Source organism: Stegostoma tigrinum, chromosome 11, assembly GCF_030684315.1.
Source record: "Stegostoma tigrinum isolate sSteTig4 chromosome 11, sSteTig4.hap1, whole genome shotgun sequence".
In the NCBI taxonomy this organism is placed as follows: Eukaryota; Metazoa; Chordata; class Chondrichthyes; order Orectolobiformes; family Stegostomatidae; genus Stegostoma; species Stegostoma tigrinum.
Window position 1 is genome coordinate 2,089,468 of NC_081364.1, and position 26,826 is coordinate 2,116,293.

A 26,826-nucleotide genomic window follows, 5' to 3' on the forward strand; every position below is an offset into this window, starting at 1 on the left:
ACCTACACACACTCTAACATACACAGACACATGCTCGCACAAGCACACACACACACATTCACACCTACACACACTCTACCATACTCACACAGACACATGCTCGCTCAAACACACACACATTCACACCTAAACACACTCTAACACACACACATGCTCGCGCAAACACACACACACACCTACTTTCACACACACACATTCACACGTACGCACACTCTAACACACTCACACAGACACATGCTCACACAAACACACACACATACCTACTTACACACACATTCACACCTACACACACTCTAACACACTCACACAGATACATGCACGCACAAACACACACATACACATTCACGCCTACACACACTCTAACACACTCACACATGCTCGCACAAACACACCCACACACACCTACTTTCACACACACATTCACGCCTACACACACTGTAACACACTCACACATGCTCGTGCAAACACACCCACACACACACAGTCACACCTACACACACTCTAACATACTCACACAGACACATGCTCGCACAAACACACACACACACACACACACACGCACACACACACACATTCACACCTACACACACTCTACCATACTCACACAGACACATGCTCGCACAAACACACACACACATTCGCACCTACACACACTCTAACACACTCACACATGCTCGCGCAAACACACCCACACACACACATTCACACGAACACAAACTCTAAAATACACAGACACATGCTCGCACAAACACACACACACACATATTCACACACACACATTCACATGCACAGACACACTCACATGCACACATACAAACACATTCACATGCACAAACACACATAGTCACATACACACACACACACACACACACACACGCATTCACATGCGCAAGCACACATACATTCACATGCACACACACATATTCACATGCACATACACACTCATACAAACACACATATTCACATACACACACACTCACACATATTCACATGCACGCGTGCACACACACACAGACACACACACAAACACTCTCACACACACACTCACAAACGCACACACAGATACAGTCTAACATCCTCTCGCTCTCGCACACACACCCCCTCCTTGCCCATTTGCAGTTCACACTGAATTCCCTGAGGTTACTTTCACTGGGGCTCCAATATTGACAAGCAGTGAGAATGAGCTTAACTCCCTGACCTTCTCATTGATGCTTTCCACAGTTAGCTCCTTGACTTTATTCTCCAAATCCTTCAGCTGCTTCCTCTGAGCAGCCATTGACTTTCGAAAGGTGTTTTCCTGTTCCTGAAGAAGTCTCTCTGCTTCACGCCTTGTGTCCTCTGACTGTGAGACTGGGCTATACGGACCATACACTGATCCATTCACCACACTCTCAGCTTCACAGGATTCCTGGTAATACTTGAGCATTGAATCATAGAGCTCTGTAAAACACAGATTTCCAATCATTAAGGTTTGAGAAGTTCATCAATGAGCTGGATGCACAGTATGCTATTCCTCAGCGGGTAAACATCACTGATAAAGTGATGAATGTTCACTCACTCCCTGATCAGATGGTGGGAAGCTGCTTAATGAGCTAAACAGCCCATAAGATCCTCCAGAGGCCAGTTATGAATGAATCAGGGAGTGGAGTCACATAGAATCCCAAAAAGGGTAAGGACAGAGGTTTACAACCCAAAAGGATATTCATGAACTGGTTTTTATGACAACATGACAGCTTCACTGTCATTTTGACTAGCCCAAATATGTTGATTTTTAAAATTCGTGTAATTGAATTTTAATTCTTAAACTGCCCACTGTGGGATTTGAACCCATCTCATAGAGTAATACAGCATGGAAACAGACCTTCCAGCCCAGTTCACCCATGCTGACTGGGTTTCCTAAACTGAACTAGTCCCATTTGCCAGCATTAGGCACATATCCCTCTAAACCCTTCTTCTCCACGCACCTGTCCAGATGTTTTTTAAATGTTGTAATTGTACCAGCCACTACCATCTCCTCTGGCAGCTCATTCCATACACGCACCACTCTTTTTTGTCAAAAGTTTGCCCCTTAGGTCGCTTTTAAATCTTTCCCCTCTCACCTTAAACCTATGCCTTCTAGTTTTTGACTCTCCCAGCCCAGGGAAAAGACCTTGGCTGTACACCTCATCCATGTCCCTCATGATTTTACAAATCTCTATAAAGTCATCCTTCAGCGTCCTACGCTCTGGGGAAAGGAGTCCCAGCCAATTAGCCTCTCCTTATAACTCAAGCCCTTCAGTCTCAGTAACATGCTTGTCGATCTTTTTGCACATTTTCCAGTTTAATAACATCCTTCCAACAGCACAGTGATCAGAATTATACACAATCCTCTGAACAAGGCCTCACCAACGTCTTGTGCAGCTGTAACATGACTTCCCAACTCCTGTACTCAATGCTCCGACCAATAAAAGCAAGTGAGCCAAATGTCTTCTTCATCACCCTGCTTACCTGCGACTATATCTCTATTAACCTTCTTCGCTGTCCACTATACCAACAGTTTTGGTGTCATCCACAAACTTGCTAACCATGCCTCCTATATTCTCATCCAAACTGTTTAGATAAATGATGAACAATATTCCTTGGATTATTAATTTCTTAATTAATCCCTACTGTGTCATAGGGAAAAATCTGAGGAAAGAAATACTAGCATTGGAGGCAGTGCAGTGAAGGTTCACTCTGCTGATCCTGGGGATGGAGGGACTGCCTTATGAGGGAGAGGTTCAGTAGGTTGGGCCTGTACTCTCTGGAGTTGAGAGGAATGAAAGCAACCTTACTGAAACAGAGAGGGTTCTCGGGGGACCTGCGGAAAGGGTGTTTCCCGTTGTGGGAGAGTCAAGGAGCAGAGTGCATTGTTTCAGAACTTAAGGCAGAGATGAGGATGAATTTCTTCTCTCTGAGGGGAGTAAATCTGTGGAATTGTTTACCGCAGGGGGCTGTCGACGCTGGGTCCTTAAGTTTATTCAAGACTGAGATAGACAGAATTTTATTCAGGAAGGGAATGAAGGGCTATAGGAAAAGGCAGGAAAGTGGAGTTGGGGATGATCAGATCAGCCAGGTCTCACTGTATGATGGAGCAGACTCGATGGGTTGAATGGTCTGTTTCGGCTCCTCTGTCTTTTGGCCTGTCACTAAGAGTAGTTGATATGAACATTATTGATACATAGAGGGGAAACGAAATAGAACAAAGAGGGAGATGGAAGTCGAGGGTTTACAATGGTGGATTTAGATGAGGAACAATAGAAGGAGGCTTGAGTGGGCCAACATGGGCCGGTTGAGCTGGACGGCCTATTTCTGAGCCACATCACCAATGTGCTGTGATGTTCGTCAGTCCTGGGGCATCATTCCTAAAGCTGTTCTGGCTCTCTCAGGTCAACTACAAAAATGCAAAGTGTTCAGGCACATTACGATGTTGGGAGCTATGTTTTGCTATTCCGTAATCACCTCATTCCCCTGCTGCATCTTTTACTAGAGTGACATTCACAATATCCCAAATAATAGAAATGGCTCCTCAATTAATGGAATTTTGAAATTTTTAATTTGGAATGTGCTGCCTGACAGAGTGGCTGAAGCAGATTCCATGGTAACTTTCAAAGGGGAATTAGATCAAAATCTGAAGGGAAAAGGCTCTGATCAGAGCATATTTGGAATATTGTGACCAGTTTTGGGTCCTGATCTAAGGAAGGATGTGCTGGCTTTGAGGGGATCCAGAGAAGATTTACCAGAATGATCCCAGGGATGAAGGGCTTGTCCTATGAGGAGTGGTCGAGGACTCTGGGTCTGTACTTGGAGTTTAGAAGGATGACAGGGAGCTGATTGAAATTTATGGAATGCTGAGATGCCTGGATAGAGTGGGTACGGAGAAGATGTTTCCAGTAGCAGGACAGTCTGGGACCTAAGGCACAGTCTCGGAGAGAAGGGACAGTCCTTTAGAACTGAGATGAGGAGGATTTCTTCAGCCAGAGGATGGTGAATCTATGGAACTCATTGCTGCAGAGGGCTGTGGAAGCTAAGTCATTGAGTGTATTTAAGACAGAGATGGCTAGGTTCTTGACTAGTAAGGGGATCAAAGATTATGGAGTAAAGACAGGAGAATGGGGTTGAGAAACATTTCAGCTGTGATTGAATGGTGGAGCAATTCCACTGCTATGTTTTATGGTCTTATGAAAAAGAAAATTGCAAATCAATGGGGAAAGAACAGAAAGTTGTGTTGGAGTACAGAGATAATTGGACGAATGGACTTCCTCTGAATCATGTGCTTTTATGACTCAAGGATATTCTCCTGAGTTCAGAAAACTCAGCTGTATAAAAACACACCTTTGAAGTTTGACATGATAAATTTCTGCAGCTCCTTTGTTTTCTCAATGAGTGAAATGTTCAGGATCCTCGAATCCTCCTCCAGCTGCTTTACGTCCCTTTCTGTTTCGCTGTTTTCTGACTGTGTCCTGGCTGTATCTTCGGTCAGAGTATCCATTCTCCGTGACAGTTGCTTCATCTCGTCCCTGACGGACAGGAAAGGAACAGTCACTCTATGTTAGCAGAAATTGCTGGGACACTACAAAAACTTATCGACCCAAAGTCCAAGGGTGAGAGCAGAGCTACGCGATTACATTTGAGAATTGTTATTTTCTTTTTGTGAGAGATTTATCTGTGAAGTGCAGGACTATAACGGGATCAGAGTAGCACTTTGCAAATTAACGCAAAGGAATTTTTCATACTCAGTGGGTGATTATGATTAGGGATGCCCAGCCCATCATGTCTATACTGACCGACAAACACCAAACTACACCGATCCCATTTGCCTGCACTTCGTCCATACCTACAGGGCCATTGTAAGGGCTTGTCCAGATGCTTCTTAAATGTTGTGAGAGTCGCTGTCCCCACCAACCTGCCGGGCAGCACATTCCACTTTCTTCATTGATTCACGTTATTGCCTGTCCCTAATTGCCCAGAGGGCAGTTATGAGTCAACCTCATTGCTGTGGGTCTGGAGTCACACGTAGGCCGTACCAGGTAAGGATGGCAGTTTCCATCCGTAATGGGGATTAGTGAACTAGATGGGTTTTTCCGACAATCGATAATGAATTCACAGCCATCGTTAGACTCTTAATCCCAGATTTTTATTTGTACCACCCTCTTGGTGAAAACATTTTTCCAGAGATTTCGCTAAACCACTTGCTCCTCATGTTAAACTTACACCTTCTGGCTCTGCCATGGGGAAGCGTTTCTCATGGCCTGCTCTCTCTTTGCCTCTCATAATTTTGGACACAGTTTGAGTAATTGTCTTCAAAAGGCAGCAGAATAAATACTTGAACAGGGAGTAATGGCAGGGATTTGGTGCAAGAGTAGGGGACTGGAACTAACTGGACTCCTCTCAAAGGAAGCAGTACTAGACTCAATGGACAGAATGGTCTCCTTTTCAATTAAAAGATTCCATCATACTATGAAAGAGTGTTCCTCAGGGTGGGAGGTAACTGTGCACACACGAGTGGGAATCCACACTGGAGCCTGGGTCTTCCAAATCATCAAACGAAGCAAACGGGTGACTATTACTTTAGATCAATGTGGAGGAAATCCTGAGCTGAGGGCCTGGGCGACTGAAACTGGAAAATGCAAGAGCCAGAAATTGGAACTGGGCAGATAGCTCAGAGAATTGTGGTGCTGGAGGGGGTGACAGAGGTTGGGGGGGGGTGAGTAGGGGGCTGGAGGAGGTCACAGAGATAGGGAGGGTGTGTAGGAGGCTGGAGGAGGTTACAGAGATAGGGAGGGGGTGTAGGGGCTGGAGGAGGTTACAGAGATAGAGAGGGGGGTGTAGGGTCTGGAGGAGGTTACAGAGATAGGGAGGGGTGTAGGGTCTGGAGGAGGTTACAGAGATGGGGAGGGAGCTGGAGGGGGTGACAGAGATAGGGAGGGGGGTGAGTAGGTGGCTGGAGGAGGTTACAGAGATAGAGAAGCGGTGTAGGGGCTGGTGGAGGTTACAGAGATAGGGAGGGGGTGTAGGGGGGCTGGAGGGGGTTACAGAGATAGACAATAGACAGTAGGTGCTGGAGTAGGCCATTCGAGCCAGCACCACCATTCATTATGATCATGGCTGATCATCCACAATCAGTATCCTGTTCCTGCGTTATTCCCATAACCCTTGATTCCACTATCTTTAATGGCTCTATCTATCTCTTTCTTGAAAGTATCCAGAGAGTTGGCCTCCATTGCCTTCTGGGGCAGAGCATTCCATATATCCACCACTCTCTGGGTGAAGAAGTTTTTCCTCAACTCTGTTCTAAATGGCCTACCCCTTATTTTTAAACTGTGTCCTCTGGTTCTGGACTCACCCATCAGCAGAAACATGCTTCCTGCCGCCAGAGTGTCCAATCCCTTAATAATCTTATACGTCTCAATCAGATCCCCTCTCATCCTTCTAAACTCAAGGGTATACAAGCCCAGTCGCTCCAATCTTCCAACATACGATAGTCCCGCCATTCCGGGAATTGACCTCGTGAACCTACGCTGCACTCCCTCAATAGCCAGAATGTCCTTCCTCAAACTGGGAGACCAAAACTGCACACAATACTCCAGGTGCGGTCTCACCAGGGCCCTGTACAGCTGCAGCAGGGCCTCTTTGCTCCTATACTCAATTCCTCTTGTTATGAAGGCCAGCATGCTATTAGCTTTCTTACTGCCTGCTGTACCTGCATGCTTGCCTTCATTGACTGATGTACAAGAACACCTAGATCTCGTTGTACTTCCCCTTTACCTAACTTGACTCTATTGAGATAGTAATCTGCCTCCTGTTCTTGCCACCAAAGTGTATAACTGCACATTTATCCACATTAAACTGCATCTGCCATGCATCCGTCCACTCACCTAGCCTGTCCAAGTCACCCTGTATTCTCATAACATCCTCCTCACATTTCACACTGCCACCCAACTTTGTGTCATCAGCAAATCTGCTAATATTACTTTTAATGCCTTCGTCTATATCATTTATATATATTGTAAACAGCTGCGGTCCCAGCACTAAACCTTGTGATACTCCACTGGTCACCGCCTGCCATTCCGAAAGGGACCCGTTTATCCCTACTCTTTGCTTCCTGTCAGACAGCCAATTTCCAATCCAACTCAGTATTTTGCCCCCAATACCATGTGCCCTAATTTTGCTGACCAATCTCCTATGTGGGACTTTAGGGAGGGGTGTAGGGGCTGGAGGGGGTCACAGAGATAGGGAGGGGGTGTAGGGGCTGGAGGGGTTTACAGAGATAGGGAGGGGGTGTAGGGGTCTGGAGGAGGTTACAGAGATAGGGAGGGGGTGTAGGGGCTGGAGGGGGTTACAGAGATAGGGAGGGGGTGTAGGGGCTGGAGGGGGTTACAGAGATAGCGAGGGGTGTAGGGGCTGGAGGGGGTTACAGAGATAGGGAGGGGGTGTAGGGGCTGGAGGAGGTTACAGAGATAGCGAGGGGGTGTAGGTGCTGGGGGGGTTACAGAGATAGCGAGGGGGTGTAGGGGACTGGAGGGGGTTACAGAGTTACAGAGGGGGTGTAGGGGCTGGAGAGGGTTACAGAGATAGGGAGGGGGTGTAGGGGCTGGAGGGGGTTACAGAGATTGCGAGGGGGTGTAGGGGCTGGAGGGGGTTACAGAGATAGCGAGGGGGTGTAGGGGCTGGAGGGGGTTACAGAGATAGCGAGGGGGTGTAGGGGCTGGAGGGGGTTACAGAGATAGCGAGGGGGTGTAGGGGCTGGAAGGGGTTACAGAGATAGCGAGGGGGTGTAGGGGGCTGGAAAAATTTGAAAAGAATTAGAATCTCAAGACACTGTCAGCTTGGGAACTGATGCAGTGGAGTGAATACGGGACTGTCTGGGAGTGGGACTTGGAGCAGGTTTGCAGAGGGTAGATTGTTAGAGAGTGACCATGTGTGGACTGCCATTGGGACGTCTGGGAGTGACAAAAGGTCCAAGAGGGAGTTTGAGTTGAGGTAGGGGGCAGGGTTAGGACATGAGGCAGGAAATAGGTAGATGATGTGATCTCTACTGGAAGCACAGTACAGAGTTAAAAATAATACCAAGCTTTGGTATCCATCCTGCTTGGAAAAAGGAGGGAATAGATTTTATGACGGATGAAGAAAAATGATGAGGGACTATCTGTTCTTCTGATGAGGGCTGACTGAGATAAGTCACTGTTCCTGCTGCTGATAAATAGAGTAGTCAGGCCAGCACCCAGGAGGATGCTCTCTCACTCCCACTGGGCAGCACTGCTCTCTGAGTGTGTGTGAGACTCTACCTGAGATGGTCGGCCAGATCGTTGAGCTGTTCCAAAACTCTGGGACTGGTGACATGTTCCTCGTTGACCATTGCCTCTACTTCTCGTAGCATTTTCTCCAGCTCCTGGAGCCTGTTGTTCTCTGCTCCAGTTGCCCCAGACATAGTGATGCGGTGCACTGCCTCCTTGAGAGCACGCAGCCTCTCCCCTAGCTGCTTTACCTCCTCGTCCCACAAATCGAAGCAGGAGTGGCATCGAGTACAGCTCGGAGAACGTCCATGGTAACCGCGGCTACACTGGCCACACCGAGGGCCTGTGTAACCCTCCCTACAGAGACAGCGGCCCGTAGATCGATCACATTGCTGTGTCTCTGAACCGTCCAGATCACAGTCACATGCTACAGAGAGATAACAATGTGTTAGGATCACTCGAGATGTTGCAGCCTAACTCTCAACTTATTGCTGAGAAATGAGTGCCCAATGCATCAGAATCTTCTCTGCTTCATTCTAAGAAGGTCACACTGATACAACACTGGGTTCTATACACAGTAAAGGTTCCACTACACTGTTCCCTCATCAAATACTCCCATGACAGGGACAGCAGAGGGTTAGATACTGAGTAAAGCTCTCTCTACACAGTCCCCCCATCAAACACCACTTACCCTATCACAGGATATCAGCATAAAAGGCCAGGGAAGCGTTTCTTGGCCATCCTTAACTGCCCAGACTCAACCACATTGCTGTGGGTATGGAGTCACATGTAAGTGAGACCAAATGTCCTTCCCAAAGGGAAGTTTTACAATAACTGATACTAGTTGCATGGTCACCATCATTGAGACCAATATTCAATCCCAGGTTTATTCACTGAATTAAACTGCAGCAGCTGCTGTGATGATATTTGAAGCTGTGCCCTGGGAGCTGTTTGCCTGTTTCTCAGGATTACTGGTCCAGCGATACTCCCAGCAGCTCTCCACCAGCCTCTCAGAAAGGGCTTGCGACTGTTAATCAGGAGCGGAGGGAACCTCTGGATCAGTTCACGCACAAGCGAAGTGGGGTATCCAGCAGAAATCCTGAGAATTACTTTTTCTGGAATCACTGACAGCAATGTGAATCAGGCTGGGTCAGAAACCACCTCCACTGCAGCCCCTCCTTTACCGTATCTCCACTGAAGACAAAAAGTGAGGTTAAAATGTTCGAGCCTGCCCAGGTACATGTGCATTCCAAAGCTGTGGTCTCCTTACCCTGACATTCCAGACCGGGATTGCCCCAGTAACCTTCCCTGCACTGCGAGCAGGTCTGACCTCCCCTTCCCGGGTGGCACTCGCACTGGCCTGTGAACTGTTACAAACACCAATTAGCAACATGCACCAAACAGGGGGACAGTGAGCAGGAGGTCAGGCTGGGAGGTGGTGGGGGGGAGGTGGGAAGAGGAAATGGACAAGGTAGGGATTAGGGTAGGGGGAGTGCAACCCTGGGATGGGTGCAGGGATGAGGGAAACACAGCTGGTCTGGAATTCAGAAAATGATGGACAACCTCAGCAGGCCTGACAGCATCTGTGGAGAGAGAAATAGAATTCATGTAACGAGGCAGTTATGACTCTTCTTCAGAACTGGGTCTGGAAGGTAGCTCTGTCACTCATTGCACAGACGTACCCAGACCTGCCGAGTTCCTCCAGCTGTTCCTATTCTGGTTTAATAGTTCCAGCATCGACAGTATTTTGTTTTACTGAGTATTGTTCAACATCCCAAGGTTAAGAGGGTCATGAGCAGTGCTCAGCTGCACTCTTTCTCATTTGGAGATACATGTCAAATGAATAAGCTCAGAAGATTTACTGTGCATCCCACAAGTAGATAAAACAAGATATCCAGTCAAAATAATTAACGGACAGTCAGTGCTGAGGGAGTGGCGCACTGTCGGAGAGTCAGTACTCAGGGAGTGCTGAACTGTCGGGGGGGTCAGTGCTGAAATAACGTGCCTGATGAGACAGCTGGTTAATTTTGATATTTGATATTTACCATGTTGCTGTGTGGAGTACGATATTTGATATTTACCATGTTGCTGTGTGGAGTACGATATTTGATATTTACCCTGTTGCAGTGTGGAGTACGATATTTGATATTTACCATGTTGCAGTGTGGAGTACGATATTTGATATTTACCATGTTGCTGTGTGGAGTACGATATTTGATATTTACCATGTTGCAGTGTGGAGTACGATATTTGATATTTACCCTGTTGCTGTGTGGAGTACGATATTTGATATTTACCATGTTGCAGTGTGGAGTACGATATTTGATATTTACCATGTTGCAGTGTGGAGTACGATATTTGATATTTACCATGTTGCAGTGTGGAGTACGATATTTGATATTTACCATGTTGCTGTGTGGAGTACGATATTTGATATTTACCATGTTGCTGTGTGGAGTACGATATTTGATATTTACCATGTTGCAGTGTGGAGTACGATATTTGATATTTACCATGTTGCTGTGTGGAGTACGATATTTGATATTTACCATGTTGCTGTGTGGAGTACGATATTTGATATTTACCCTGTTGCTGTGTGGAGTACGATATTTGATATTTACCATGTTGCTGTGTGGAGTACGATATTTGATATTTACCCTGTTGCTGTGTGGAGTACGATATTTGATATTTACCATGTTGCAGTGTGGAGTACGATATTTGATATTTACCATGTTGCAGTGTGGAGTACGATATTTGATATTTACCATGTTGCTGTGTGGAGTACGATATTTGATATTCACCATGTTGCTGTGTGGAGTACGATATTTGATATTCACCATGTTGCTGTGTGGAGTACGATATTTGATATTTACCATGTTGCAGTGTGGAGTACGATATTTGATATTTACCATGTTGCAGTGTGGAGTACGATATTTGATATTTACCATGTTGCAGTGTGGAGTACGATATTTGATATTTACCATGTTGCTGTGTGGAGTACGATATTTGATATTCACCATGTTGCTGTGTGGAGTACGATATTTGATATTCACCATGTTGCTGTGTGGAGTACGATATTTGATATTTACCATGTTGCTGTGTGGAGTACGATATTTGATATTTACCATGTTGCAGTGTGGAGTACGATATTTGATATTTACCCTGTTGCTGTGTGGAGTACGATATTTGATATTTACCATGTTGCAGTGTGGAGTACGATATTTGATATTTACCATGTTGCAGTGTGGAGTACGATATTTGATATTTACCATGTTGCCGTGTGGAGTATGATATTTGATATTTACCATGTTGCAGTGTGGAGTACGATATTTGATATTTACCATGTTGCAGTGTGGAGTACGATATTTGATATTTACCTTGTTGCAGTGTGGAGTACGATATTTGATATTTACCATGTTGCAGTGTGGAGTACGATATTTGATATTTACCATGTTGCAGTGTGGAGTACGATATTTGATATTTACCATGTTGCAGTGTGGAGTACGATATTTGATATTTACCCTGTTGCTGTGTGGAGTACGATATTTGATATTTACCATGTTACAGTGTGGAGTACGATATTTGATATTTACCATGTTGCAGTGTGGAGTACGATATTTGATATTTACCATGTTGCAGTGTGGAGTACGTGAATATTCAGGATGACACCGACACGGCTCACATCCTCGCAAACTGCCAAAGTTCCAGTAGTTTTGTCTGCACTGGTCACAGTTCAGTCCGATGACATTCTCTCTGCAAGGGCACTGTCCTGTAATCTGATCACAGTGACAGTACTCTCTGGAAACACACTCCGACTCCAGTGTGCCCTGAAAGTTGCAGGTACAGCCTGATGGGAGCAGAATGAACAGGGATGTTACCTCAGTCTCTGTGCATACACGCCTGACAATCTGTGACTACTCGAAACCCCCTCCCCCGACTTTCCCGACAGCTCCCTCGCCTCAAAGCTTCAACTCTTCACTGCAGTACAGTCTCCCTGGGAACACACACGGGAGCCACGGTCAGCCATTCGGCCCATCCTGCCTGTCCCACCATTCACTATGCTCCTTGGGTTTCACTTCCACTTTCCATCCTGCTCGTCAGATCCCTCGATTCCCCAAGAATGAAATCCCATCCATTGTAGCATTAAACTGTAATCCATGTCCCAATCCCACTTTGATTCTGTCTTTTTACACTTGCTGTCTCTGTGATGTAGCCAATCGACCATGAGAGGTACCGGGGTCACCTCCAGTCTTGCCCACAGCCCCTGCCCATTCCATCCAGCAGGAGTGATCTTTCCCTCTGGATGTTGACCAGACCACAGGCACAAAATGTGACAAAGGTGCGGCCTCTGAGAGCCTGTGCTCGTTTTTTTTCATTCATTTATGGGATGAGAGCATTGCTGGCTAGACCAGCATTTATTGCTCATCCCTAACAGCCCAGAGGGCAGTTAAGAGGAAACCACATTGCTGAGGGTCTGGAGTCACACGTAGGCCAAACCAAGTAAGGATGGCAGTTTGAGACAACAAGGTACGGAGCTGGATGAACACAACAGGCCAAGCAGCATCTTCGGAGCAGGAAAGCTGACATTTTGGGCCTAGACCCTTCATCAGTTTCCTTCCCTAAAGGACATTAGTGAACCAGATGGGTTTTTCCGACAATCAACAATGGATTCCTGGTCATCATTAGATTCTTAATTCCAGATTTTTATTGAATTCAAATTCCACCATCTGCTGTGGCGGGATTCGAACCCAGGTCCCCAGAACATTCCCTGGGTCTCTGGATTAACAGCCCAGTGATAATGATACATGGCTGTCATGAGCCAGTCCCCCTGATATCTCCACAATGCTCGTGTCCCCTGCTCAGGGTAATAAGACAGAGCAGCCGACTGAGATTCCTCCAGACAGTATCCCCCCACCCTCATCGGCCCTGCTCCCTGATACCCCATACTCACTCCTGCAGTCCTGCATGAGGGCGTTGCCGTAGTAACCGGCCTTACAGGCCTGGCAGTGAGGGCCATCAGTGTTATAGAGGCACTTTAAGCACTGTCCTGTGTCTGGGTGGCAAGATCCAGGATCAGTCAAGTCAATGTTACTGCGGCACTGACAAGGCCAGCATTTCCCTCCTGGTACCCCAGGGTTACCATAGTAACCGGGCGCACAGACATCACAGCGAGACCCTGCGTTTGGGAAACAATTAAAGAATGCTCTTCATTTATCACAAAACAACGTCACAGTAAGAAATGGAATAAACCGTGTGTGAGAGAGAGAGAGACAGAGTATGACACAATATGCAATCCTGCCACCACTGATGGTCAGCAGCAGTTGTGTACACTCTCTACAAAATGCTCACTCAGACTCCTCCGACTGCAGCTCTCAAACCTCCAGCCTCAAGCTGTTTCTAACCATAGCCCACACACTCCAGGGTCAGTTTCAAACTACAGAAAAGGAACAAGAGCTGCCACTTGACCGTTCGAGCCTGCTCCTCCATTCAACAAGATCATGGCTGATCTAATTTTAATTTCAACTCTACCTTCCTGCATTTCGCCCAATAATCTTTCTTCCCCTTGATCATTAAAAATCTATCTCCACCGGCCTTAAAAATATTTGAAGATTCTGTATCCACTGCCTCTTGAGAAAGGAATTCCAAAGAGTCACAATATTTCGAGAAATAAATGTTTCTTCATCCTGTTTTAAATACGTGACCCCTTATGTTTAAACTCTGACCTGTAGTTTGAGATTTTCCCACAACGGGAACCATCCTTTCAACATCCACACAGTCAAGTCCCCTCAGAATATTATATGTTCCAATAATGTCGCCTCTAACTCCTCTAAGCTCCAGGGGATACAGGCCCACTCTGTCTCACCTTTCAGCAAAAGGCACCTGCTTATTTGTCTCTGCACTGCTTCCAACATTTGGCAAGGAACATTTTTATTTATTTTTCTGTGGGATTTTGAAAACCAACAGCAGATCAGCTGCTGAGTGACCACAGGAGTAGGCTCAGAGAGTCACACTGTCATCAGTCAGGACAGGAACCTGCACTTAACATTTCTTATACCGCTGAACACCACTAGAGTGGGCCAGATTTTCATTCTGGATCTTCAAAGTCTGAAAAAGATGTAATGTCTGAATTATAAAGCTGCAGCCTCCAGACCGCCCCAGAAAAACTTCAGCAGTGATTTTTTTTAAAGAAGTAGTAACATCACAAGATTGCTGTGGCTGAGCAAGGCTATTCAGCCTGTGTTCATTCAAACACTGCAACATCCCCACTGCTTTGTACTGTAACTCCACCAAAACTCTGAATATTTTCAGTCAATGCTGAATCGTCAGTGAGTGAGGTCTAGGGAGTAGCGTTATGAAGTTTGCTGATGATATAAACTTTTACAAACTGTTAGACAGTGCTGAGGACAGTTAAAGCCTTCAGTTTGTCATGGACTCAGCACAGCGAGTTGAGAAGTTCTGCTTTTTCAGGATATTTATATGGAAAGATAGTGTACAAGACACGGCATCATTCTGTAAGGTCTACTTGGAGTGACAGAGTTTTGCAATATGTAAACAGGCCCTTCAGCCCATCATGTTCGGCACTACCATCAAGCACCTATCTACTCTAATCTCATTTCCCAGCACTTGGCCCATAGCCCTGTGAGCCATGAGATTTCACATGTTTATCTACATAGTTCTTAAATGTTGTGTAGTTTGTACCACTCTCACTCTTTCAAGCAGTGAGTTTCAGATACCCATCAACTTCTGGGTGAAAAAATATTTCCTTAAATCCCCTCTAAACCTCCTGCCCCTTCCCTTAAATCTTTGCAAAATGGTAATTGATCCCTCTATTAAGGGGGACCCTGTCTGGGTCCCTCAGCACTTTGTACATCTCAGAATCTCCCCTCAGCCTTCTCTGCACCAAGAATGACAACACCAGCACATGCAGTGTCTCTTCACAGCTGACTCACTCTACGCTAGACAACACTCTGAAGAATCTCTTCCACAGCCCCTCCAGGGCAATCACATCTCTCCTATCGTTTGACAACAAGAATTACACATTGTATTCCAGCTGTGTATATTCTTTATACTGCCTTGACTAATAAAGGCAAGTATGCCATACGCTGTCTTAGCCATCACATCCACCTGTCCTGCTGTCATCAAAACTCTACAGAGATGTTCAACAAGGTTCCTCTGATCCTCTATATTTCATACAATCCTACCATTCTATGTGAACTCCCTTGACTTGTTAGTCCTCCAAAAACGTATCACGTCACAGTTTTCAGTATTAAATTCCAGCTGCCACCGTTTAGCTGATCTGACCAGCTGTGTATGTCATCCTGTAGCCGAAGGCTATCCCTGCCATTATTAACCACACCACCAATTTTAATGTTATCTGCAAACTTACTGATCATACTTGCTACATTCATGTCTGGGCCATTAATGGACACGACAAAAACAGCAAGGGGCACAGATGAGCAATGACCTTGGTGTTAATGAACACATTCTAAAAGGTTAAGGGACAAGTTGATAAGTTGATTAAACATAAAGCAGGTACAGGATACCCGGTTTCACAACTAGAGGAACAGAATATAAAAACGATTACACTGTAACTTTGTAAATGATTGGCTCAACCTTGACTGGAAAACTGAATAAATTCTGGTCTCCACTGTCTGGGGAAGACGTGAAGATTTCAGGCAGAGTCCAAACAAGGCTTCCCAGGGATGAGTGAGTTAGTTATGAGAAATTCAGAAATGTTCAGACTGTCCTTTGTGGAACAGAGCTAGCCAAGAGGTGAAAGTCAAGAGGTGAAGGAGAGATAAAAGTTGAAGGTTGAGAGGTGAAGGTTGAGGGTTAAGAGGTGAACTGGGGTCAACGCTCTTACATCACAGAAAGATTTCATTTAGACCATTGTATCACACCTATTTGGCTCCATGAAAATCCTACTCAGATTTTTATTTGTTCGTTATGGTATGTGGGCATTGCTGGATGGGCTAGTCTTTATTGCTGATCCCTAGGTGTCCCCTTGAGAAGGTGGGGGTGAGCTGCCTTCTTGAACTACTGCAGGCCATGTGCTGTGGGTAGGCCCACAGTGCTTCATCCCACTGGTACTGCAATTTTCCCATAACTTTGCAAATACTTTCCATTCAGTATTGGTCCAATTTCTTCGGAATGTTGTTCCTAAATATGGTTCCACCACCAGGACCTTTTTCAGGGAAGTATGCTTCAGATCGTCACAACTGGCTGTGTAGGATCTCTGTGTGATTGGGTCTCTCGTTTTTCCCAATGACCACAGGGACTATGGAACAGACTGGGGCTCAGTTAGCTCAGGTGGGTGTCCTGCTGGCTTATAATACAGAGTGATGCTAACAGTGTGGGTTCAATTCCTGAGGTTGCATGAAAGATTCTCCTCCTCAAACTTTTCCTTCGCCTGAGGTGAGGTGACCCTGTCTAATGAGAGAACAGCCCTCTGGCGACACTATGGTGAGTATACAAATATCCCGCAGATGGAGAACTGGATTTACCTGTGTACCCTGTTTTACAGTAACACACAATCTGATCAGAATCAAGGTCTGCGTGACAGGACACTCCATGGTAATGGTCACTCCCTGGATAATGGGGACACGGGCAGGGTCTGCATTGCTCTCCAGAGCCCAGAACCGGGTTTCCATAGTAACCTTCCGAACATCTGTAAGAAATAAAAGCTGTCAGCAAAAGCCCAGGTGCTGCAAAGACCAGGGAACATCTGAATTCAAACTGCAAACTATTTTTAAATTGTTTAAAAGGATTCCCACCACAGTGCTGCTGAGGATTTCTTCCGCTCTTTTTATTCTTTCAGATTTCGAGCATCTACAGTATTTCAAGTCAGTTTATCCTATTTGCTCCGGTTACTTACAGCACACACTGTCGGGATTGGAACCAGAGCTAGGTGGCTCTTATTGACTACTACTATTGGGTTGTTAATCTGGGCCCATCAAAGGATACTGGCAGACAGATATAAACAGGAGATTCAGAATGCCTTCTCAGTGTAAACTTCCTCAGTTCTGAGGAAGGGTCACCGGGCCCGAAATGCTAACTCTGATTTTTTTTCTTCACAGATGCTGCCAGATCTGCTGAGCTTTTCCAGCAAATATGTTTTTGTTCTCAGTGTAGGGGCTAGCTTTGAACTGGCCAGTTACAGCCAACGCACAGTGCACATGTAAATGAAGGATGAGTAGGTGACAGGATACTGACCTCTGTGCAGTTACTTCACACATTCTACAAACAAAATCAAAAACTCTGTGGTTTATGTTTTGGAAATTGCTAACAAAACTTGCAGTGAATCAGACACAGAGACAACACAAGCACATGTATTAATGTGGCGAGGACTGCATCTGGTTCGGGTCCTATTTGCTCTCACAGGTGGAGGGGAAAGATCTGCCTGAGCTTTGAGTTCTGAAAGTAAAGCAGGAAGAGCTGGAGAAACACAGCGGGTCTGACAGCATCTGTGGGACAGAAAAAGAGAGTTAACTTTTTGAATCCACCATTACAAAATCACATTGGACATGAAACATTAACTGTGTGTTTCTCTCTTCACAGATGCTGCCAGACCAACTGGGTAGCTCCAACATTTTAAATTCAAATCAGCAGCATTAGCAGGACTTGGTTTTTAGCTGGTGAGTTTTCCTCAGTGCCCTGGGTCAATGCTTCAATCTTGACCAATGTCAATAAATAAATGAGATTGCCAGTTTATTATCTCAAAGAACAATAAAAATTACAGCATAGATACAGGCCCTTCGGCCCTCCAAGCCTGCGCCGATTCAGATGCTCTAACTAAATGTGTGACCTATTTTCCAAGGATCTGTATCCCTCTGCTCCCTGCCCATTCAGATATCTGTCTAGATACATCTTAAATGATGCTATTGTGCCCGCGTCTACCACCTCCGCTGGCAGTGCGTTCCAGGCACCCATGACCCTCTGTGTAAAGGACTTTCCACGCATATCTCCCTTAAACTTTTCCCCTCTCACCTTGAAATCGTGACCTTGACATCTCATCGGTGTTTGTGGGATCTTGCTGAGTGTGAATGGCTGCCGAATTTCTGACTTACAACAGTGAATACACTTCAAAAGCGTTTCATTGGCTGTGAAACATTTTTGGATGTTTTGAGGTTCTCATTGGTGCTGTATAGATTAAACTCTTTCTAATCCTTTTGAAACTGAGTTGATGATCCTCAGTCTGTGGTCTGTACTCACTGAGACCTTATCACCTGGTCTTAAAGATCCCTCTAGAACAATGGGCAGGCAGGATCTGCACAGCAAGATTCCAAAAACAGTAATGCAATAAAGATCAGATCCTTGTAAGAGACTTGGGCTTTACTGAAGGGAGCTGTTATCAGAGTTTCATTCCATAGAGTGTTTTTGGAAGTGCATTGTCTGATCATAAATCAGGCTGGTGCTTCAATGTGTAGTCGCTGTTTTCCAGGTATTTAATAGACAATATCCTGGAAGAGTCTAAAGGCTATGGGGAGAAAGTGGAAACGGGGACTGAATTGCCTCCCGCTGCTCCTAGTTTCTATGTTCCACATGAATATAGAACCTAGTGAATGGCATACTCTTGTCAATGCACAGTTTGCATCACAATGGTGCATGCAACAAAATGGAACAAAGCTTTTCATCCAAGACAAGTATTCGGCCGACTGGGGGTTTACCATCTGCTTCAAGCACAGCGATGGAAATGCGTTGTGATTGAATTTATAAAGAGGTTAGCCTCCAGGGGCTGGCAGGTTGTACTAGCTCCTCATTGTTTGGAAACCAACAGCGAGCTGAAAGCTGTGGGGGGACTGACCTTTGGCAATGCTGTCCAGATGTGTTGTCCCGACAGTTCAGGCACGCTCCGGTTTGGAAATCGCAGTCCTCCGAGTGTCCATTGCAGTGGCAGGGTTGGCAGGTTGGAAAACCCCAGAGCTGTGGGTAACACTGGTCACACTGACGACCCCTTGCCCCTGCCCGACAGTCACATTGACCAGTCGTCTGGTCACACATGCTGTGGACTGATCCTTCAGGATTGCAGTCACACGCTATGGGAAGGAAGAAGGACACATCAATAATTCTTCACAGCAGACTATTCCAACAACTCCAGCCCTTTTCATAAATGCACAATTATGAAATAAGAACATAAAATCTAGGAACAGTGGGAAGTCATTCAGCCCCTCGAGCCTGCTCCTCCATTTAATACCATCATGGGCTATCTCACCTTGACCTGAACTCCTGCCCACTCTCCATCACCCTTCACCCCATTACTAATTAAAAATCTCTCCATGTCCTCCTTGCATTTACTCCATGTCCCAGTATCCACTGCACTCTGGGGGAGTGAATTCCCCAGATTCATGACCCTTTGAGGAAAGTCATTCCTCCTCATCTCTGCTCACTCTTCAATGTGTAAGTTTGGAACAAATAGCACGGAGGCATTCTATTATACTGTTTAAAATGACACTTTACCCCAGTGTCTGTGTTGACTCTTGCCTTCACATCACTGACTCTCCCCACCCATTTAATACCCCCTCCCATAGCCTTATGCATTTGCACCAGAAGCTGCTGATTTTAGCCTCCACCACACTGTACTCTTATTATATATTTGCAGATGTGTGGAGATCTGTGGGAATTCCTCTTTGCTGGGGAATGGTGCAGAGCCACATTCTGAGCCACTAGTCCTGGAGCTGGTGTTGTTTCTGAGGGCAGGCAGGGTGAACTGTGTTGGACTAGACCAGGTAGGGACAGCTCATTTTCTTCCTTCTCCACTGCGACGTTCTTGTACCAAATGGGGTTTGACAACAAGTTGAGAGATTCTTGGCCACTTTTACTGAGACCAGCTTTCTATTGTGACACCTTTTAAACTTGATTTAAATTTTCAGGTAGCCCGTGACAGGATTTGAAGTGATATTCTGCGGATTATTACTGATTTTCCTCTTTGTGCTCACTGTTCCATTCAAACACTGTACTTTCACTGTCATCACATCCATTCCTTTAACATCTCAAAGACTGGGATTATGTTCTCTCCTCTATCACTTTATCCCAATCAATGAAGCTAATAAGATCACCATGAGATAACAAGGTGTAGAGCTGGATGAACACAGCAGGCCATGCAGCATCAGAGGAGCAGGAAAGCTGATGCTTTGGGCCTGGACCCTTCTTCTGAAGGGCCTAGGCCTGAAACGTCAGCCTTCCTGCTCCTCTGATGCTGATCGGCCTGCTGTGTTCATCCAGCTCTACACCTTGTTATCTCAGATTCTCCAGCATCTGCAGTTCCTACTGTCTCATAATCACCAGGAGCTCTGGTTTTGTGAGCTGGAGATTCCACACTGCCTGACCTCTACTCAGAGTTTCTTCATCTGACTGATGACAGCTTGCATTTATATAGAACCTATAACATAACAGTAACACCCCAAAGTGTGACACACAAGAATTGAAACTTACGAGAGCAGCCATAGGGTCCAAAGCCATAGTAGCCAGGAGCACATTGGTCACATTGTCGACCTATCACATTGTTCCTGCACTCACACTGTCCTCCAATCTTCTCACAGACAGCGTTGATGGATCCCTGTGGATCACACTGGCAAGCTGCAAATCAGAGACCAGATCAATATCAATGTTCCCTCAGTGCCCAATCCCAGGAATGTTCCAGAATAAGAAAAGCTCATTCTGCAGGCTCACCTTATTTTGATTTATCACCTGGTCCTTGAGAAGGTGCTAATGACCTGTGCTTTCAGTGAAACTGAGAGAGGGTGGGTTAGCTGTTTCTAATGTAACCCCATCGCTGTGATACTGGAGTCATGTGTCACCCAGACTGGGGAGAGAAGGGAAATTGTCTTCCTTGAAGGAACAGGTGGATTTTTACCACAATCCGGTCATTTCATTTTATTGAAATGGGCTATTTATTGCAGGTTTACATATTTCAGATTTAGATATTATAGAGGTTGCCATGAAGGACTCTCCTTTTCAACATCTCCACTCTCCTGAGGCATAGTGACCCTCAGGTTAAGTCAGCACCAGCCATCTCTCTCTGTCTCTCTCTCTCTCTCTGTCTCCCTGTCTCTCTCTGTCTCCCTGTCTCTCTCTCCCTGTCTCTCTCTCTCTCTCTGTCTCGCTCTCTCTCTCTCTGTGTCTCTCTCTCTCTCTGTCTCCCTGTCTCTCTCTCTCTCTGTCTCTCTCTCTCTGTCTCTCTCCCTCCCTCTCTCTCTCTGTCTCTGTCTCTCTCTCTGTCTCCCTGTCTCTCTCTTTCTCTGTCTCGCTCTCTCTCTCTCCCCGTCTCTCTCTCTCTCTCTGTCTCTCTCCCTCCCTCTCTCTCTCTGTCTCTCTCTCTCTCTCTCTCTCATGAGAGAGGAGCCCTATACAATGGTAACAATGTGGTGACTTCACCTTTTTCTCTGAGATATTTTCTAATCAACCTTTTCAGAGATGTTAGTACACACGTCTGCAGGGAATAAGGAATTTAACCCAGGTCTCCTGGCTCAGAAGTAGGGACACTACCACTTTGACCCTTCTTATCACAGATTTATTTCATCAAAGTTGAATTCCCTCAGCTGCCAAGATGGGATTTGAACTGTGTTCAGATATTTAATCAAGAGTCTGGAATTCTCATTGTGCTACTGCACCCAAAAATCACAAATGACTTCTGTATCCATGAACAACATCCCATCATTATGGAGGAGGCAATGGCCTAGAGGTGTTATCGCTGGACTGTTAATCCAGAGACCCAGATAATGGTCTGAGGACCAGGTTTGAGTCCCACCACAGCAGCTGATGGAATTTGGATCCAATAGAATATTTGGAATTAAGAATCTAATGATGACTGTGAACCCATTGTCGTAAAAACCCATCTGGTTCACTAGTGTCCTTTAGGGAAGGAAACTGCCATCCTTATATGGTCTGGCCTGCATGTGACTCCAGGCCCAAGCAATGTGGTTGACTCTGAAATGCCCTCTGGGCAATTAGGGATGGACAATAAGCGATGCCCTCATCCTGTGAATGAATAAAAAAAATTATCCCATTGCCCACACCGTCCACCATGTCCAGCTCAATGTCCCTTCCTGCTGGTGATGTCCATCTTGAATCACCTTACATACCTTGTCTGCCCTCCTCATTCCTCTTGTATATTTGTCACTGGCAGGAGTTCATTAATTGGGTGACAGTCCCAATTGATAATGATATATTTTCACTGGAATACTTCTCAATTCAGAGGGTTTTCCCAGAGCAGGGCCAGACCGTTCTGAAGAGGTGTTAGGAAGCAGTTCTAAACATTACAGGAGGCAGAGGTTTGGAGCTCTCTTACACAAATGGCAGTGTATGCTGGATCAGTTGTTAATTTTAAGTCTTTATTGAGCCAAGGCAGGTGTATAGGCCAGAGATCTGCCATGATCTCACTGAGTGGCGGAACCGGCTTGAGGGGCTGAATGGCCACCTCCTGTTCTTATGTTCCTATGGTAATGATCACAGATTGATAGGAAGTGAGACTCAGAATGTAAGGAGAGGTTAATTTTAATTTAAGAGCCAGATGTAAATCTGAACAGCTATTTCTGACTGTTGGGTGGTGTGGTCCTTGGCTTATGCTTGGTGTACCACCCCCATTACCTCTCTTTTTAATAAACGTCGGACAGCCCCTTGGCGTCGCAATAAAATATCAAAAAGGTCAACAGAAATCTACAACAAAATCTCATTGGGATTAAATCTGAATCCCATTACCAGGAGTGATGATGTTCCCCGACCTCCTGCTATGGGGCCCTCCAGCCCCGAAAGGCCAGCAGGCTCCATGTGCTCCTGCTGGGGGGGGGGGCACACCAAGCCATGGAACAGGGACAGGTGCTTGCGTGCTACAACACCCTACAAAGCCCCAAAATGATTGGGGTGTGTGTGTGGTCTCATACAAACCTACAACAGACCAACAGGCCTGGTCAAGTTAGATGCAAGAAGGATGTTCCTGATGGTGGGGGAGTCCGGAACCAGGGATCTCACTCGAAGGATAAGGGATAAACCTGGCAGGACTGAAACAAGGAGAAATGGCTTCACCCGGAGAGCGGGGAGCCTGTGGAATTCTCTGCCACAGATATTGGTTGAGACCAAAACATTGTGTGTTTTCAAGAAGGACTTAGATATCGCTCTTGTGGCCAAAAGGATCGGGGATGTGGGGCTCGGTGATCAACCATGATCACGTTGAGCTGCAAAACAGACTTGAGGGGCTGAAAGGCCTACTCCTCCTCCTATCTTCTGTGTTTCTATGACCTCACAGTGTGACCACTAACATGGGCCACTTTGACCAAGCTCTGTAGCAGACACTCAAAGAGGTCCATGAAGAGATCACTGAAGCTCTCCCCGAGACGAGAGCCCTGCCCTCCCCTGGATCTCTGTGACTCAGAGATATGAATGGTGGGTGAGGGTACAGCAGCCCAGAAAGGGAAACCCTCAGTACTGTGTCAAAGAGCAAATTGGCAATATCCTTGAGAGGTGCCCCAAATTGTGGGCACAGGATCCAGACAGAGGGTTCAGCATCCAGGGCAATATGGAATTCTGGAGGGACTGGGGTCAGTTAATTGGGAAGTGTGCCTTGGCAAACACTTGGCATTCCTCCAACTGAGTTCCGTGATCAGGAGGCTCTAGATGGGGGCGGCATGGTGGCTCAGTGGTTAGCACTGCAGCCTCATAGCGCCAGGGACCCGGGTTCGATTCCACCCTCAGGTGACTGTCTGTGTGGTGTTTGCACATTCTCCCTGTGTCTGTGTGGGTTTCCTCGGGGTGCTCCGGTTTCCTCCCACAGTCCAAAGATGTACGGGCTCAGTGAATTGGCCGTGCTAAGTTGCCCCTAGTGTTCAGGGACGTGGTAGATTAGGTGGGTTGTAAGGAGATGAGTCTGGGCAGGATGCTCTGAGGTCAAAGGGCCTGTTTCCACACTGTGGGAATTCTAGGATTCTAGACAGATTAGGCTCCATACTCAGCATTGACTAATATTACTTCAACATTGCCTCCTTTTGAGATATTTTTAATCAGCTTGTTCAGAAATATTATTACACACCCGTTGAGAAAGAGAGGCTTGAACTCAGGCCTCCTGGTTCAAAGACAGGGGTACTACCATTGTGCCAAAAGTCAACTTCTTCCTACTCTTTTAAAAAGAACCTTAATGAAGCTCAGCACTCACAACTGGGGCACTGTCCAGAAAGACAAATTCACAACCAGTGGAAACAGACAAAATTAGAACACAAACGTATAAAAATCACATCAAAAGCATCTGACCTGGGTCAGCAATGACACCCAGCCCCTGCAGTGCCCACTGCTCTCTGATGGGTCTTTATTGAGCCTGTGGACTGGCCTCAATGGACAATGGAGCATGGTCAGACAGTCACGCACTGCCCAGACCTGCCACCACACTGACCAGGCCCCACAGCCTGCCTGAATATTCCCTGCTCGTCCGCTCCCCCAACACTCAGCATTGGCTGCCCCCAGGTTGGGAGTCTGGCGCTGAAGTGCAACCAAAAACCTAAAACAGCCCCTTTGAAAATACGAAACACGGGCTGCAAATGGATGCAATCAGCATAAAACGGGAATACATGGGAATGTTTCCCCAAGCTGCATGTGACCAATTGACAGCTGCATATAGCACTCCCCTTCCCATAGCCCAGACGGAAACAGGGAGGATCCCACCATACACGACCCTGCTCGAGGGATTTCCGTGGCCAGAGGGTAAAATTTTATGCCAAGGTGTTTCTGAACGGTGGGTAAAGTGAGGAAGTGGAGAAGGTGCAGTGGCAGGCAAACAGAAAATGCCTGTGTGCCATTTTGATGGCAGCAGGGGAACGTTTCGGTGACACAGCTCGGATTATGGGATGCCGCGATCCCCCATGGGACAGGGTCCCGGTCAAAGTGATCGTACTTACACAGAGCACCGTCGTGCATGATAGCGGAGATGCTGCAGATCAGCCTGACACACATCTCGGCCAACATTGGCATGCTGGCCATCATAAAGGAGTCCAGACACATGTAGCGAACCATCTCCTCCCGGTGATGTACTGCAACTGGATCTGTGCCAGCAAACCCTGGCAGCTCAGAATACTTGGGCAATAGAACCAACTGTGGAGAAAGAGGAATCTTTAGGATTGAGTCTGGCAGTCAGTGACAGTCACACATTTACGCTTCCCCGGCCCCCAAACCAAATGATCAAAGCATTTGAGTTTCTTTTATATCCTCCATCACAGGACAATGTAGGAAGTATCATGAGTACATTTGTAGACAACGGTTTGTAGAGTGAGAAGGATAGTTTTCAGTCTGATATTGATCAGCTGGTAAATTGGGCAGAGGAATTGCAGAAGGAATTTAATCCCAATAAGTGTAAGATGATGTATTTTGGGAGGTTTAAATAAGGCAATGATTTGCACAATGAATAAAATTAAGTGTCTGGAAAAGCCCAGCAGTTCTGAGGAAGGGTCTCTGGACCTGAAATGTTAACTCTGTTTTCTCCTTCGCAGATGCTGCCAGACCTGCTGAGCTTTTCCAGCAGCTTCTGCCTTTGTTCCAGATTCACAGCGTCCGCATTTCTCTCTATTTATTTACCCAATGTATGCTGGGTCCCTGGGGAGTGCTGAGGAACAAGGGGGCCTTGGTGTACAAGCCCATAGATCCCTGAAGGTGTCAGCACAGGGAGACGGGGCGGGGGAAGAGGGCACAGGGGATGCTTACCTTCCTTAGCCGGGGCGGGGAATATAGGAGCAAGGAAATCTTGTTCCAACCTTATAAAACATTGCTGAGGCTACAGGTGGAATACTACATCCAGCTCTGGTCACCACACTATCGGAAAGATGGGATTGCACCGGAGAGGGTGCAGAGGGGATTCACCAGGATGCTGCCTGGGATGGAAACTCTCAGTTATGAGGACAGACCGGATAAGGCTGGGTTTGTATTCCCTGGAGCAGAGGAGGATGAGGCAGGATCTGATTGAGGGAAACACAATTATGAGAGGCATTGTCAGGGTGGATCGTGAGAATCTTTTCCCCGTGGTGAACGTGTCTGAGACCAGAGGGTGTGCGTCTAAGGTGAGGAACAAGTGGTTTAGAGGAGACCTGAGGAAATATTTTTTCATCCAGATGGGGGTAGAAATATGGAATGTGCTGCCTGAGTGGGAGGTGGAGGCAGGTGCTCGAGCAACATTTCAGAAGCAGCTGCTTAGGCACTTACAAAGGTGGGGCACAGGAGGTTATGGACCAAATGCAGGTAAATGGGATCAGTGTAGGTTGGTGTTTGTTGGTCAGTACAGACATGATGGGCTGAAGGGCCTGTTTCTAAGCTGTATGACTCTAACTCTCTCTCTCTATGTCTCAATGACAACTAATTTTTAGTTATTTCCTCTGATTAGACATTTAAAGAAAGCTTGTTGATGGCGATTAAGGACACAGTTGTAAAATATCACAGCATTCTTGTGGCAAAATGAACATTTAAAACAAATTGGTATTTTCACCAGTAGCACCACAACCTGATCTTTGCAGCCAATGACCTACTGTCCTCTCTGAAGTGTCGTTACTGTTATAATGTGGGAAGCATGGCAACAAATATGTGCACAGCAAGGTCCTGTAAA

The 26,826-nt window shown here is 46.3% G+C and overlaps 1 protein-coding gene across 4 annotated transcripts in view; it reads right to left on the reverse strand.

The window, feature by feature from the left end:
* Positions 1–26,826, reverse strand: part of lamb2l (laminin, beta 2-like) — a 182,084-nt gene that overhangs the window by 25,133 nt on the left and 130,125 nt on the right. For all 4 annotated transcript variants that reach the window (XM_059649686.1, XM_059649685.1, XM_059649687.1 and 1 more), the window contains 10 exons: positions 25,136–25,328; positions 20,688–20,831; positions 19,060–19,291; positions 16,760–16,923; positions 13,207–13,431; positions 11,885–12,102; positions 9,526–9,622; positions 8,307–8,682; positions 4,354–4,538; positions 1,199–1,440 (listed from right to left, as the gene is read on the reverse strand). In XM_059649686.1, the coding sequence (XP_059505669.1) occupies positions 1,199–1,440; positions 4,354–4,538; positions 8,307–8,682; positions 9,526–9,622; positions 11,885–12,102; positions 13,207–13,431; positions 16,760–16,923; positions 19,060–19,291; positions 20,688–20,831; positions 25,136–25,328 (2,076 nt within the window). The remainder of the gene's footprint in view (positions 1–1,198; positions 1,441–4,353; positions 4,539–8,306; positions 8,683–9,525; positions 9,623–11,884; positions 12,103–13,206; positions 13,432–16,759; positions 16,924–19,059; positions 19,292–20,687; positions 20,832–25,135; positions 25,329–26,826) is intronic.